Below are 15429 nucleotides of genomic sequence, written 5' to 3'. Positions count from 1 at the left end.
AAGTAAGGAGCTGCGGCAAACTCTGGCCAACCTCACCATAACCGTGCTGTCGCAGCAGATGATGAGCGATGTCCTGCTGCTGCGGTCGAGGCCCGAGCACAGCAAGGGTAGACTGGAGGTATGTATGAAATGGAAAGTAAGGAGCTGCGGCAAACTCTGGCCAACCTCACCATAACCGTGCTGTCGCAGCAGATGATGAGCGATGTCCTGCTGCTGCGGTCGAGGCCCGAGCACAGCAAGGGTAGACTGGAGGTATGTATGAAATGGAAAGTAAGGAGCGGCGGCAAACTCTGGCCAACCTCACCATAACCGTGCTGTCGCAGCAGATGATGAGCGATGTCCTGCTGCTGCGGTCGAGGCCTGAGCACAGCAGGGGAGGACTAGAGGTATTAAATGTGAACGTGAAGTGTGTTGTCATGGTACTCGTTTTCGAGGTTTTCAGGGGGTACAGATTGAAAACATGATAGAGTTATACCAAGCTAAGTTGACAGCGATTTTGATAGCTCAGGCTGTGCAAGTGTTATTTAAAACGTCATACTTCTATAGAATTATAACGCCGCCAACTTAGCTTGCTCTAACTCTAACGATTTTGGAATCCAAAATGCCGTACAATAATAAGTTACGGTTGTACACACTCGTCGAGACACCCCAAGAACGAGTGTGTACGTACTGCTCCCTGTAACGTTGTACGTATACGTGCAAAGTACATGTAAAACATGTATGACCCTATAAAATTGTTTTTTTTTTTTTATTAATAAAATACATTTTGATAACGTAGTTTCCTAGAGGATATAATCCCTAGGGTGATACGTTACATCCCTTCGCGTCTCGCTTCTCCGATCCAATCGTTGACGGGCGAGGCGAGACCAGAAGGGAGCAGTATGTACACACTCGTTCTCGGCCTGTCTCGGGGTCTCGACGAGTGTGTATATGTAATATTTATTACATTTTCAGTCAAGAGAAGCGAAGCCGGGTGAAAAGTTCAATTTCTCTTGCGACATTTGCAGCGCTGGGTTCAGGTTTCGTGACAAATTGTATAAACACATGGTGCTGCAACATCGGTACATGTATACTTGCAAATTGTGCAAGGAGGTGTTCACAACGCGGTAAGTAGGCAAAGTATTGTTTTTTTTGTCCTAAATACTAAAATGTCAGCTCGATATCTTATTTAAAAATAAGTTTTTGGCAAGACTTTCATTTTTGTTACAAGCTTTTATCACTGACTGTATTTTTTTAGACAGGCGACTAATACTCATCGATCTAATTCTAAAAACCCCAAACACAATTAGGTTGCGGTGTTTTATCACAGAGTTCATATGGCCACCTCCTGTCTCCATCATCAGATCAGCTTGATGGTACTATAATATTGCATTCTCAACCGACTTACATATGCATGCAAAATTTCAGCTCAATCGGAAACCGGGAAGTGGATCAAATTTAACTTGCAAGATTTTATTACAGACCGACAGACAATGGGTAAGGTGAAACTAAATAAAAGCTTGTAAAATCAAATCAAATTGTCAAATATATCAAAAACGCAATCTTCTTCCTCGCGTTGTCCCAGCATTTTGCTACGGTTCATGGGAGCCTGGGGTCCACTTGGCAACTAATCCCGAGATTGATGTAGGTACTAGTTTTTACGAAAGCGACTGCCATCTGACCTTCCAACCCAGAGGGTACACTAGACCTTTTTGGGATCAGTCCGGTTTTCTCACCATGTTTTCCTTTACTGAATCTCAACTGATAAATATCAAATGATAATTCGTACATATAGGTAAGTTTCGAAAAACTCATTGGTACGAGCCGGGGTTTGATCCCGCGACCTCCCGATTGCGAGTCGCACGCTCATACCGCTAGGCCGCCAGCGCCCATAACAAAAACAAAATGAAAATAAATATTAAACAAAATGAAAATGTTTTCAGAGCACAAGCCATCGAACATAACGACCAAGTTCACGCGAAGAAGCACCCGTGCGAGGAATGTGGGAAGGCATTTAAGTGAGTACTTCGCTTCATACAACACATAATCCTACTCATAATTATATTGGTTATCAATAAAATTAGTTATTGTTGTACAAGGGGCAAAGTTTTGTTTAACTACTGCTACTAATATTGATACCGGAGCAAGCGAAGTATTCCAAAATTTAACTACGACCAAAGCAAGTGTTGCAAGGGCTAAGAAAACTTCATTAATCGACTTACTTCCGGGCATCATAAAACTTAGATTTATTTATTTATTTAAACTTTATTGCACGATATAAAATTGTACAAATGGCGGACTTAATGCCTTAAGGCATTCTCTACTAGTCAACCATTGGGTCAAACAGAAACTTGCTGGTAGTGCAGGAATGTACACAACGAGATTTTTTTGTATTTTATTTATTAGGCTAACAAAACAAGTTACAGGCAATAGCGGAAAATACAGTATTAGCATGCAGTTCAGATCTGTACTATAACTCTACACATACATATGTGCACAGAAGGATAAGGACATATAATTACAATTTATCGCTAGAGGGGTGAGATGTCATTTCTAGATAATGGACAAAAAGGTAAAATAAACAGTATTTCTAAATTTAACTTTAATTTTTGTTATATTATATCAAGCAACTAATCAAAAAATCCATTTATTTCAGAAACTCAGTAAAGTTACATGCGCATATGAAGGCCAAGCATGCTAAACATATCCCTTGCAACCTGTGCGGGTACGCAGCTAGGACAGAGAAGATCTACTACCTGCACCAGCTCCGAGAACACGAATATATCGTGAGTACTGCCTGACTCGTGTTTTATACGGCCTCGACGGCTCGGCCATTTAGACGTCTTATATGGGCCAATCAGGCCAAGCTAATATTGCACTGAGTTGTAGAGCAACAGACTGGAGTGCCGCCATTAAAATTGAATTCTTATAAAGTTTTAAGTCATAATGTATTTGTTTGTCCGCATTTTCGTTAGTCATAATTTGCTTTTTCTCAGAGACACCTAACTTTTCTTGATTCCCATAAAACAAACCTAACCTAACCTTACGATAATTCTGAGAAGTTAACGGTTTCAGATTTATGACTAATGATAATCTGACAATCATTACATTACGAATCAATAATTATGTCAAACAGAAGGATCCGTGTTATTACACAAATTGACAAAGTCCCACAGTAAGCTCGATAAGGCTTGTGTTGAGGGTACTTAGACAACGATATAAACACCGTGTTTTATTTGATATGCGTTAATTTCGAGAGTGCATTCCTGAGCTTAAATTAAGTAACTTTCTAAAAGACACCGATATTCTAATTAACTCCATTTCGGAGATAATCAATCATACATTTTTATATTATAATGCCCTTACGAGCGTGTACACTTGCCTTAGGGCCTGTTTACTTATTGATTAGTGTTTAGTGCGAGTTCATACATTTGCTACTAAACATACGCACTATCTCGGACGATCGATGTTCGAAATGACATTGATATATCACAGTTTTCAATTGTTTGGTTGAGTTAAATGTAATGCCCGTGTTACAACAACGCTATATGCAACATTTAGTTACTTTCGATAAAAAAAAATATAAAAAAAAAAACAAATAAAATTTTTTTTTTTTGAAAATTAACTATGCCATTTAGTTTCCTTAAACGTACTTACCGAAATCCCGGAGTTAACGCAATTCAATAAAAACACGGTGTATAATATATAAATACTTAAATACATAGTAAACACCCAAGACTCGGGAACAAATATTCATGCTCATCACACAAATAAATGCCCTTACCAGGATTTGAACCCGGAACCATCTGCTTCATAGGTAGGGTCACTACCCATTGGGCCTGTCTGGTCGTCATTTATACTGGCACTTGTCGCTGTATTTTTGTTTTGGCTTCAATTTCATCTAATTTATAAAAGTGCATCTAGTTAATCTCTCTGGGCATTAAGGCCGCCATTTTTGATGATGTATATGCAATAAATAATAATTAAATAACTCAGCTAAGACGGACTTGTCTAATTGCCTTTTTTACAGAGCATAAACGATCCATTAATAGGCGATCCTAACCACAAATGCAGCGAATGCAACGTGCAGTTCATAGATCAACGCAGTCTAGAGTGGCACCTCGTCAATATGAACCACGCAGGCGCGGATATGATCCAGTAAGTGGCGTTACATGTCTTACAAAATTGAACCTTATTACTTTGAAATAAAGTTCAAAATGAATGCAACGTGCAGTACATAGATCATCGCAGTCCAGAGCGGCACCTCGTCAACATGAACCACGCGGGCGCAGATATGGTCCAGTAAGTGGCGTTACATGTCTTACAAAATTGAACCTTATTACTTTGAAATAAAGTTCAAAATGAATGCAACGTGCAGTACATAGATCATCGCAGTCCAGAGCGGCACCTCGTCAACATGAACCACGCGGGCGCAGATATGGTCCAGTAAGTGGCGTTACATGTCTTACAAAATTGAACCTTATTACTTTGAAATAAAGTTCAAAATGAATGCAACGTGCAGTACATAGATCATCGCAGTCCAGAGCGGCACCTCGTCAACATGAACCACGCGGGCGCAGATATGGTCCAGTAAGTGGCGTTACATGTCTTACAAAATTGAACCTTATTACTTTGAAATAAAGTTCAAAATGAATGCAACGTGCAGTTCATAGATCATCGCAGTCCAGAGCGGCACCTCGTCAACATGAACCACGCGGGCGCAGATATGATCCAGTAAGTGGCGTTACATGTCTTACAAAATTGAACTGTATCACTTTGAAATAAAGCTCAAATTGAATGCAACGTGCATCATAGATCAACGCAGTCCAGTCCAGAGCGGCACCTCGTCAACATGAACCACGCGGGCGCGGATATGGTCCAGTAAGTGGCGTTACCTGTCTTACAAAATTGAACCCTATCACTTTGAAGTAAAGTCCAAATGTGCTATTCATAGATCAACACAGTCTAGAGCGGTACATATGGGCGTAGGCAAGTACAGGTACTGGAGCTCAAATTTTACGTACAATGTATGCCCCTCTACGGCGTCAAAACAAAATAGAATAAACCGGGCCATGCTCAGAGCAGGGTTCCGTAGTTACTCTTCCGTCACAATAAGCAAAACTGGAGCTTAAAGTATGGTAGATTGTTAACCAAGGGATGAACTGTGGGTGTACGTCTTTTTACTATGAAGGGGAAACTTATTGCGATAACTCAAAAACAGCTAAACTGATCATATCCGCTATAGTCTTCATTGAATGTCTTTCTTAAGCTCTACTTCCAAGATATTGATTGATTGATTGATAAATTTTTAGATTTTATTGTACGACTTTGTCGGCTTTATTGATTTATATATCCATGCCGAATTTCAGCTTTCTAGCATTAACGACCACGGAGCAAAGCCTCGGACAGACAGACAGACGGACATGGCGAAACTATAAGGGTTCCTAGTTGACTACGGAACCCTAAAAAACCGCTACAGCACATAACAATAACACTGGTGACGTAGCCAACTCACAGTTAAATTTCGATCAGCTGGTGCTTTGCCGCCATCTTGGCGCGAACTAAACTGCAAAATCGCCGTGAAGTTGTGCGAGTGTGGAGTCACTAGAAATGTGTAGGCTAGCAAGAACTGGCATGCAATTTGCGTTATATTGCCAACTACCAAGTTAAACTGTATTCAAAAGTTTGATCAGACACCGCGTAATAAAAAACGAATGCAAGTCAACGTCGCGATATGTTCTCCGCGAATTCGCGGCGCGATTCACGCACATATTGTCTTATCCCATCGAACCTTTTTACAGAAATTTAACTTACAATACTTTTCAGGTTCGCGTGCATACCCTGCAAGAAGATGTACGAAACTGAAGAAGAACTAGAGACGCACTTCATCATATGCAAAGACGCAAGGAAATACCCGCGCAAGTGCTGCTATGTAAGTACAATGAACTTTAAGGGCCAGAACCACAAGCTCACCAAAATACTACTGTAAACACCCAGACACTACGAAAAATAGTAGGATTAATTACAGGACATAACACATTAATCACCCATCTACGTCATATGGGTAAAACGGACAGCTTCATGTGCAGAGCGTGCATGGAAGAAGAGGAAACAGCGAAACATATTCTCTAGACTGCAAACAGGTATACAGGAGCAAATACCTAGGGACTCCGTGCACACGGAAGGAGGCAGTTAGCAACCTGAAGACACTGCTAGGCTTCGTGGAGGAGCTGGGGTGGCTAGAGTAGCGCTACCTCGTTTCACGCAAAATAGGCACAATGGTTGTCGATTTGCGGAAAATGCCCAGCATAACTAACTAAGGGCAGTTTGACGACCGGTCTGCGCTAGTGGGTAGTGACTGCTTATGAAGCTGATCAAGGTTTAAATCCCGGTAAGGGCATTTATTTGTGTGATGAGCACAGACATTTGTTCATGAGTCATGAGTATTCTATGTATATAAGTATGTAAGTATCTATATACGTATGTATATCGTCGCCTAGTACCCATAGTACAAGCTTAGCTTAGTTTGGGGCTAGGTCGATCTGTGTAAGACTGTCCCCAAATATTTATATTTAATTATAAAGAAGCGGTTACTATTTTCATTCGAAGCCGATTATCTTGCTTCCATGAAATGATAATGACACTTATTTCCAGTGTTCGGAAATGCTCCACGACGTCATCCATTACAAAACGCACTACGCACAGGAGCACCCCACGCTGCAGTACCGCTACCTCACTCAGAACAGCATCTGCGACATTTGCGGGAAATCGGTCAGTATTGCGATGGTTATTTATTTCAACACATTGACATATATCTAAGGACGGGCCTTACGGACAATAAGAATGGGGCCAGTACAGCGGTGTCACGCACACGAATTCCAGCCAAGCGTGCAGTTTAAAGCCAGAACGCGAATGGTTGATGAGTTCGCATCACGCGCGCGATTGGTCGCAACTAGTTGCGTTAGACTGCCCGATTGGCTCGAACTAGCACCATTCTTAGTGTTCGTAAGGCTCGTCTTTAGATATATGTCGATGTTTCAACAGCATTTATGGCATTCATAATATCCACTTAATTTGTTTGTGAGCAGATTTTCAAGCCGCTTCTGGAAGCGCACCTGCGCTCGCACGCCGGCGCCGGGCTGCAGTGCCGGCTGTGCGCGGCGGCGCACTCCACGCCCGCGCAGCACGTCGCGCACATGCTCGCGCAGCACGCGCGCCGCCCCTTCCGCTGCGCGCTCTGCACGCGCAGGTTCAAGCACCGCAGCGACTGCAAGGACCACATACTCAAGGTATACTCCACGCCCGCGCAGCACGTCGCGCACATGCTCGCGCAGCACGCGCGCCGCCCCTTCCGCTGCGCGCTCTGCACGCGCAGGTTCAAGCACCGCAGCGACTGCAAGGACCACATACTCAAGGTATACTCCACGCCCGCGCAGCACGTCGCGCACATGCTCGCGCAGCACGCGCGCCGCCCCTTCCGCTGCGCGCTCTGCACGCGCAGGTTCAAGCACCGCAGCGACTGCAAGGACCACATACTCAAGGTATACTCCACGCCCGCGCAGCACGTCGCGCACATGCTCGCGCAGCACGCGCGCCGCCCCTTCCGCTGCGCGCTCTGCACGCGCAGGTTCAAGCACCGCAGCGACTGCAAGGACCACATACTCAAGGTATACTCCACGCCCGCGCAGCACGTCGCGCACATGCTCGCGCAGCACGCGCGCCGCCCCTTCCGCTGCGCGCTCTGCACGCGCAGGTTCAAGCACCGCAGCGACTGCAAGGACCACATACTCAAGGTATACTCCACGCCCGCGCAGCACGTCGCGCACATGCTCGCGCAGCACGCGCGCCGCCCCTTCCGCTGCGCGCTCTGCACGCGGAGGTTCAAGCACCGCAGCGACTGCAAGGACCACATACTCAAGGTATACTCCACGCCCGCGCAGCACGTCGCGCACATGCTCGCGCAGCACGCGCGCCGCCCCTTCCGCTGCGCGCTCTGCACGCGCAGGTTCAAGCACCGCAGCGACTGCAAGGACCACATACTCAAGGTATACTCCACGCCCGCGCAGCACGTCGCGCACATGCTCGCGCAGCACGCGCGCCGCCCCTTCCGCTGCGCGCTCTGCACGCGCAGGTTCAAGCACCGCAGCGACTGCAAGGACCACATACTCAAGGTATACTCCACGCCCGCGCAGCACGTCGCGCACATGCTCGCGCAGCACGCGCGCCGCCCCTTCCGCTGCGCGCTCTGCACGCGCAGGTTCAAGCACCGCAGCGACTGCAAGGACCACATACTCAAGGTATACTCCACGCCCGCGCAGCACGTCGCGCACATGCTCGCGCAGCACGCGCGCCGCCCCTTCCGCTGCGCGCTCTGCACGCGCAGGTTCAAGCACCGCAGCGACTGCAAGGACCACATACTCAAGGTATACTCCACGCCCGCGCAGCACGTCGCGCACATGCTCGCGCAGCACGCGCGCCGCCCCTTCCGCTGCGCGCTCTGCACGCGCAGGTTCAAGCACCGCAGCGACTGCAAGGACCACATACTCAAGGTATACTCCACGCCCGCGCAGCACGTCGCGCACATGCTCGCGCAGCACGCGCGCCGCCCCTTCCGCTGCGCGCTCTGCACGCGCAGGTTCAAGCACCGCAGCGACTGCAAGGACCACATACTCAAGGTATACTCCACGCCCGCGCAGCACGTCGCGCACATGCTCGCGCAGCACGCGCGCCGCCCCTTCCGCTGCGCGCTCTGCACGCGCAGGTTCAAGCACCGCAGCGACTGCAAGGACCACATACTCAAGGTATACTCCACGCCCGCGCAGCACGTCGCGCACATGCTCGCGCAGCACGCGCGCCGCCCCTTCCGCTGCGCGCTCTGCACGCGCAGGTTCAAGCACCGCAGCGACTGCAAGGACCACATACTCAAGGTATACTCCACGCCCGCGCAGCACGTCGCGTTATCTTATTACATAGGTTTTTTACCAAATTAAACTTGTCTAAAACAATAATAAAAATATATATATATAAACTTGAACATATAAAAAAAAAAGTTAGTAGTCACCGGGCGAGATTCGAACCCGTAACACTCGTTTAGCAGTCCGCGTCTTAACCCGCTGGACCAGACGGACAGTGGCCGGTAACACGAAATTAGCGACCATATTCTGCGTCGAAAGAAAAACGCATGAAAACTCGAAAACACGCGTTTTCCCAAACATAAGACTAATCTAGATAGATTGTATATCCCCAAAAACCCCCATATACCAAATTTCAGCGAAATCGTTAGAGCCGTTTCCGAGATCACAGAAATATACAAGAATTGCTCGTTTAAAGGTATAAGATACCTGGGCGACCGAGCTTTGCTCGGTTATAACACTTATAACTATTTATTGTAATATGGTGGTCTATAGGTGATAATCTTAACTACGTTTTTTTACTAAATTAAACTTGTCTAAAACAATAAAAATTAAAAAATTATATATAAACTTGGACATATAAAAAAACAAAAGTTAGTCACCGGGCGAGATTCGAACCCGTAACACTCGTTTAGCAGTCCGCGTCCTAACCCGCTGGACCAGACGGACAGTGGCCGGTAACACGAAATTAGCGACCATATTCTGCGTCGAAAGAAAAACGCATGAAAACTCGAAAACACGCGTTTTCCCAAACATAAGACTAATCTAGATAGATTGTATATCCCCAAAAACCCCCATATACCAAATTTCAGCGAAATCGTTAGAGCCGTTTCCGAGATCACAGAAATATACAAGAATTGCTCGTTTAAAGGTATAAGATACCTGGGCGACCGAGCTTTGCTCGGTTATAACACTTATAACTATTTATTGTAATATGGTGGTCTATAGGTGATAATCTTAACTACGTTTTTTTACTAAATTAAACTTGTCTAAAACAATAAAAATTAAAAAATTATATATAAACTTGGACATATAAAAAAACAAAAGTTAGTCACCGGGCGAGATTCGAACCCGTAACACTCGTTTAGCAGTCCGCGTCCTAACCCGCTGGACCAGACGGACAGTGGCCGGCAACACGAAATTAGCGACCATATTCTGCGTCGGAAGAAAAACGCATGAAAACTTGAAAACACGCGTTTTCCCAAACATAAGACTAATCTAGATAGATTGTATACCCCCAAAAACCCCCATATACCAAATTACAGCGAAATCGTTAGAGCCGTTTCCGAGATCACAGAAATATATATATTTATATATATACAAGAATTGCTCGTTTAAAGGTATAAGATATATTATTAATATAGTACTACATACTTCACACATACATATTAATATACTACAATGGATACTATACTACTTATTTATTTATTTATTTATTTATTTATTTATTTATTGTTCGGAGAACCAACAGCTATAAATTGTACAATAGTTATATATATAGATAACAAAGAGCCAATTATAGGTTCCCACCGGTAGCAACAGGTTAACAGATAATTGGTGGTTAGCACTAGATTTTTTTTTTTTTTTTACAACGTGTTACCACTAATATTTTTAAATATTAATACTAAACTTATTATATTATATACTGAACAAAGAAACCAAAACTTATTAGTAATCTTAATACGTTAATCGATACAATAATATGCCAACACATACGACTCGCTCACTCAAGTAATTTGTCTGTTAGAATCCGTCTTATAGTTGTGATGTTGCTATTAAAAACGTCTATATCCCGCTCCTTCGTTAGTTCATTTAGACTTTTACCAGCTCGTAGTAGAAAGCTATTCTTTCTGTAATTACGTGATGAAAAAGGAATTGAGAGGGGAGGGAAGTATCTTTTAGACCTAGATGGAGTATTGAAGGAGAGCTTAGCGAGCAATTCAGGACAATCAATGTTACCATTTAAAATATTAAGTATATAAGTAATATCTGCAATCTGTCGACGTTTATGTAGTGGGATAAGGTGATGTTTTTTACAAATATTCTCATAATTGGATGAATTATAAGGAGTTTTCATTTTAAAGCAGAGGTATTTTACAAACTTTTTCTGTATACGTTCTATTCTGTTAATGTAAATATTATAACTGGGGCTCCAAATTTGAGACGCATATTCAAGTTTACTTCTGACATATGTACAATAAAGAACTTTTATAGTTTTAATTTGGGTAAAATGTAAAGAACTACGCATTATGAATCCCAAAGTCTTGGTAGCACCAGTTACTATATTATCTATATGAGTATCAAATAAAAGCTTTGAATCATGGGTGACTCCCAGGTCCTTCATACATGACACAGATTTAAGCACATGATCATTTAGCTTGTATGAAGTTGGAATTGAACTTTGTTGTCTAGTGAAGGTCAAAGTAAAGCATTTAGATACATTTAGATCTAATTTATTGGTCTGGCAATATGCAACAAGACGTGTAAGGTCATCTTGTAGAAGAGCAGAGTCATCCAATGAATTAATTTTGGTAAAAATTTTCATGTCGTCAGCGAAACATAGCAATTTGGAAGTGTGGAAACAATCACTGATGTCATTGACAAATATATTGAAAAGCAAAGGCCCCAGCAACGATCCTTGAGGAACGCCACTGGGAACAGTTACCCAGCTAGACACATAGTTGTTAATGACAACAGCTTGCGACCTATTGTCAATATAAGACGTGAACCAGCGCAACAGATCACCGTGAATACCCATATTACTTAACTTGAGGATTAGCAATTTATGGTCAATTTTATCGAACGCTTTACTATAGTCTGTGTAAACTACATCTACTTGACTACCTTCAGACATGACTTTAGTTACATAATCATTAAGGAGTATCAAATTTGAAACGGTAGACTTACATCGCAGGAAACCATGTTGGAAAGGACTAAAATAATTCTTAATTGCCGCATATACTTGAGTATAAACTAGTTTTTCAAGTACTTTAGCAAGTATACAGAGTTTTGAGATTGGCCTATAATTAGTTACTTCCGTTTTTGGGCCTTTCTTATGAACGGGTGTAATGTAGGCTGATTTCCATATGGAAGGGACGTTACATTCAGCAAATGAGCGCTTGAATAGTAGAGATATTGGAATCACAATTGTATTCGCGCAATTAATCAGAAAGAGGGCCGGCATATCATCAGGTCCAGCTGATTTGGACGGATCCAATTTTAACAGTAACTTTATAAGAGCATCTGAGTTAACTTCTATATTACTTATATGTGAGATAGAACCACCTACAGAGTCAACCGGCACCGCTTGATCAATACTAGGCGCAGAAAATGTTGTATAGAAATAGTTAGAGAAAGCCTCACATATATCAGCGGCCGTATTGACTAATCTTTCGTCATACTTTAAACAACTCGGTACACCATGTGAGCTAGAACGCGACTTAATGTAGGACCAAAACTGCTTCGGGTCTCTAACGATATTATTTTCGAGGCGTCGAACATATGTTGCAAAACATGACTGTTCAAGTTTTTTGACCCTGTCCCTTTGAAAATTAAAAGAGATTAAATCTGATATATTACCATATGTACGGAATTTTCTTAGATATTTAGATTTCTCTTTGATAGCTTTTTTTAGCGCGGGCGAATACCACTTAGGAAAACTATCAGTATGACATATTTTACTTGGGATATATTTAAATCGCAGTTTTTTAAATGTGGAATAAAAAAAGCTAACCGACTCCTCTAATGAGCGTCGCGAGAATTCATCCTCCCAATTAATCAAGGTCAACTCGTTGTTAATGGAACTATAGTCACCTTTATTGTAAAAATATTTTATGCGAGGAGCGGGTTTTAAACTACTTATTTTTGCAAATTGAATCGAAACTAATATAGCTTTATGATATGGATCAATCGGTACTAAAGGGTCCGAACACTCACTAACATGTACTACATCATTGGACAAGACAAGGTCTAATAACTTACCATACTGGTTACGGACATCGTTATATTGATTTAAGTTTAGCGTGTTTAACTCATCAATTAAACTACACTCATCGTTAGTTTTATAATTCGAGGGAATCAAAGTAGAATGCTGATGTGTCCATATAATATTGCTCATATTAAAATCGCCTATTATTAAATACTTGTCATCACACCCACGTAATACCGCTTCACCTAGGCTGTTGAGGAAATTAGATAATTGCTGTGAGAAGGTATTACCATTATTTTGTTTACATAAGTATAAAACACATAGGTGCAGTTTAATTGATGTGTTTTGATGGCCCTTAATAGTCAAGGTCACCCATAGATCCTCGGCTGTTGATTGATAGGTAGGTTGCGGAATGACTGCCAGCTCCCTGCGAGTAGCTATAATAACGCCACCTCCTCGATTTTGGCCAGTTACAAGCGGATCACGATCTCGCCGCCAAACGACATATCGATCATCAAATAACTCCGTGTCCAATACTCCATCTAGTAGCCACGTCTCTGTTAGTAAAATTATGTCATAAGATGAAATGTTTAAGTTACGATAAAATAAAGAAGTTTTGGAACGGAGTCCCCTCACGTTTTGGTAATAAATTGTAGGATAAATACCTCCCTCGTTATTATTTAAAGCCATTTACGAGTGCAATATACGCGCACTACTTATACTGAAGCGCTGCTGGTAGCCTAGCGGTAAGAGCGTGCGACTTGCAATTCCGAGACGGGTTCAAACCCCAGCTCGTACCAATGAGTTTTTTGGAACTTATTTGATATTAACAAGTCGCTTTTCGGTGACGGAAAACATCGCGAGGAAACCTTACTAATCACAATGAAGCCTAGTTTACTCTGTGGGTTGGAAAGTCAGATGACAATCGCTTCCGTAAAAACTAGTGCCTACGCCAAATTTTTGGATTAGTTGTCACGCGGACCCCAGGCTCCCATGAGCCCTGGCAAAATGCCGGGACAACGCAAAGAAAAAGGATACTACTCATACTGAATATATACTCACATTCATAAGAAAATATATTCACATACATACTCATATTCATAAGAAAAAGGATACGATACTACTCATACTCCTGTTTAAGATTTATGTGTATAATGTGTATGTGATTTTGAATAATTATTTCTAGGTACACGAGCCAACGAAACTGTTCAAATGCGAATTCTGCGGCGTGGAGTTCTCCTATTGGAAAAACTTGAAAGAGCACTCTGAAACCGTTCACAACTTGGTCATCCCCCCCATCAAAACCAAATTAATCAAATCCAAGGAAAAGATGTTCGTATACGCCCACATGAAAATCATCATCAACGAGTTAGAAAGGAGCGTAGTCGAACAACTTAAAATCGAACTAATGGACTATTTGGAGCAAAAATCTAAACCTGTAGAATACGAAAATTACTTCATCTTCAGTCCTGATGCGGAAGAATCTGCGATTTGCAAGAAGAAAAGACGAAAACGGGATAGAAGGAAAAAGAAACCGACAGAATTGGAGTCTGCGGTCGCTCAGATCAGTTATCCCGATAGTGGAATCAAAATTGAGAATATTGAAGTTATAAAACCAGGAGAAGTAGAGAAGATTGTTGTACCAAAAGTAGAAGTTGATCAAAATTCAAGTTTTAAAGAGGATGTAGATACAGTAGAGATGGAAATAGACTCTGTGGAGCTTGATGATTCGGCGCCTTTGGAGGTTATCGAGAATGATGGGCATCAGTTTGTGATGATAAACGGGGAGATGTATAGAATAGCATGCGAGGATGAGGAATAAAAAAAAAGAAAAAAGAAATAAGGAAGGAATAAAGTGTGATGGTGAGACTTGAAGATCGAATTTGAATTTCAGTGAGTTCGCGGAGCGCGCTTTTACACACACGGCGCCCTTTACACTGTACTACACAGTGTATACCCCATTTCATATACCATGGCGGGATTCCACTTGAGACGGTCATTCGGCGGCGTTGTTGTCCTGAATACCAATAAAATAAAAAAATAAGAGTAGTGACAACAAAAGTTACCCGGCAAACTTATTCCGGCGTCGTGTCTTACATGTAACTGCCCAGTCTTGATCCTTTTGTGTTAATATTTGTTCTATCTGAGCACTAATTTCCCGGACGCTTTGGGCCTTCGGCCCTACGATGAGCTCGGCCATTGCAATAACTTCCCACGGCACGTTTCACGTTAACGATTGCGGCTGTGTCCCTGATACAGCCTACCTTACTTTTGGTTTAGTAATAAATGTGTTTTATGTTTAAATATGTTTTGATCTATTGCGAGTGTTGCGGTCGGTGCACTCCAAATACTTGCACTGTAGAGTTTTTCATATTTGTATATATTTAAGACCTAGTTTAATTATAAAATAGGTTTTTAAAATGAGTTCCTCTAAAGAGGGTTACCTACGAGCTGGCAATGTTCATAGTTAAATAAATATCTAATTTTAATTTTTATGTATTTTAATTAAGGCACTACGCCATGTTTTCCTAAACTTCCCTTATTTAAATCTGTTTTTTACAAGCTTTTATTTAGTTTCACCCGTCCCGTTGTCTGTCTGTAATAAAATCT

At 42.4% G+C, this 15429-nt stretch overlaps 1 protein-coding gene across 1 annotated transcript; it reads left to right on the top strand.

The window, feature by feature from the left end:
* The first annotated feature begins 120 nt into the window (after positions 1–120).
* LOC133532829 (zinc finger protein 729-like) lies at positions 121–14687 on the top strand. The gene is made up of 9 exons (XM_061871681.1): positions 121–252; positions 955–1106; positions 1923–1997; positions 2636–2765; positions 4010–4137; positions 5806–5911; positions 6634–6750; positions 7068–8906; positions 14006–14687. Exons 1-9 carry the CDS (start codon positions 121–123, stop codon positions 14639–14641), a joined length of 3315 nt encoding a protein of 1104 aa, XP_061727665.1. The 3' UTR covers positions 14642–14687.
* The last annotated feature ends 742 nt before the right edge of the window (positions 14688–15429 follow it).

The sequence above is a fragment of the Cydia pomonella genome, chromosome 27 (assembly GCF_033807575.1).
Source record: "Cydia pomonella isolate Wapato2018A chromosome 27, ilCydPomo1, whole genome shotgun sequence".
Classification (NCBI taxonomy): domain Eukaryota; kingdom Metazoa; phylum Arthropoda; class Insecta; order Lepidoptera; family Tortricidae; genus Cydia; species Cydia pomonella.
The sequence above is the reverse complement of the archived record's forward strand: the minus strand, read 5'-3'. Positions and strand labels throughout refer to the sequence as shown.

Bases quoted from the DNA above. Each gene is read 5' to 3' on its own strand.
- LOC133532829 (XM_061871681.1), top strand. From the start codon at position 121: ATGTATGAAATGGAAAGTAAGGAGCTGCGGCAAACTCTGGCCAACCTC. The intron at 2,766-4,009 runs GTGAGTACTGCC...CCTTTTTTACAG, and splicing joins TCCGAGAACACGAATATATC to AGCATAAACGATCCATTAAT. The intron at 5,912-6,633 runs GTAAGTACAATG...ACTTATTTCCAG, and splicing joins ACCCGCGCAAGTGCTGCTAT to TGTTCGGAAATGCTCCACGA.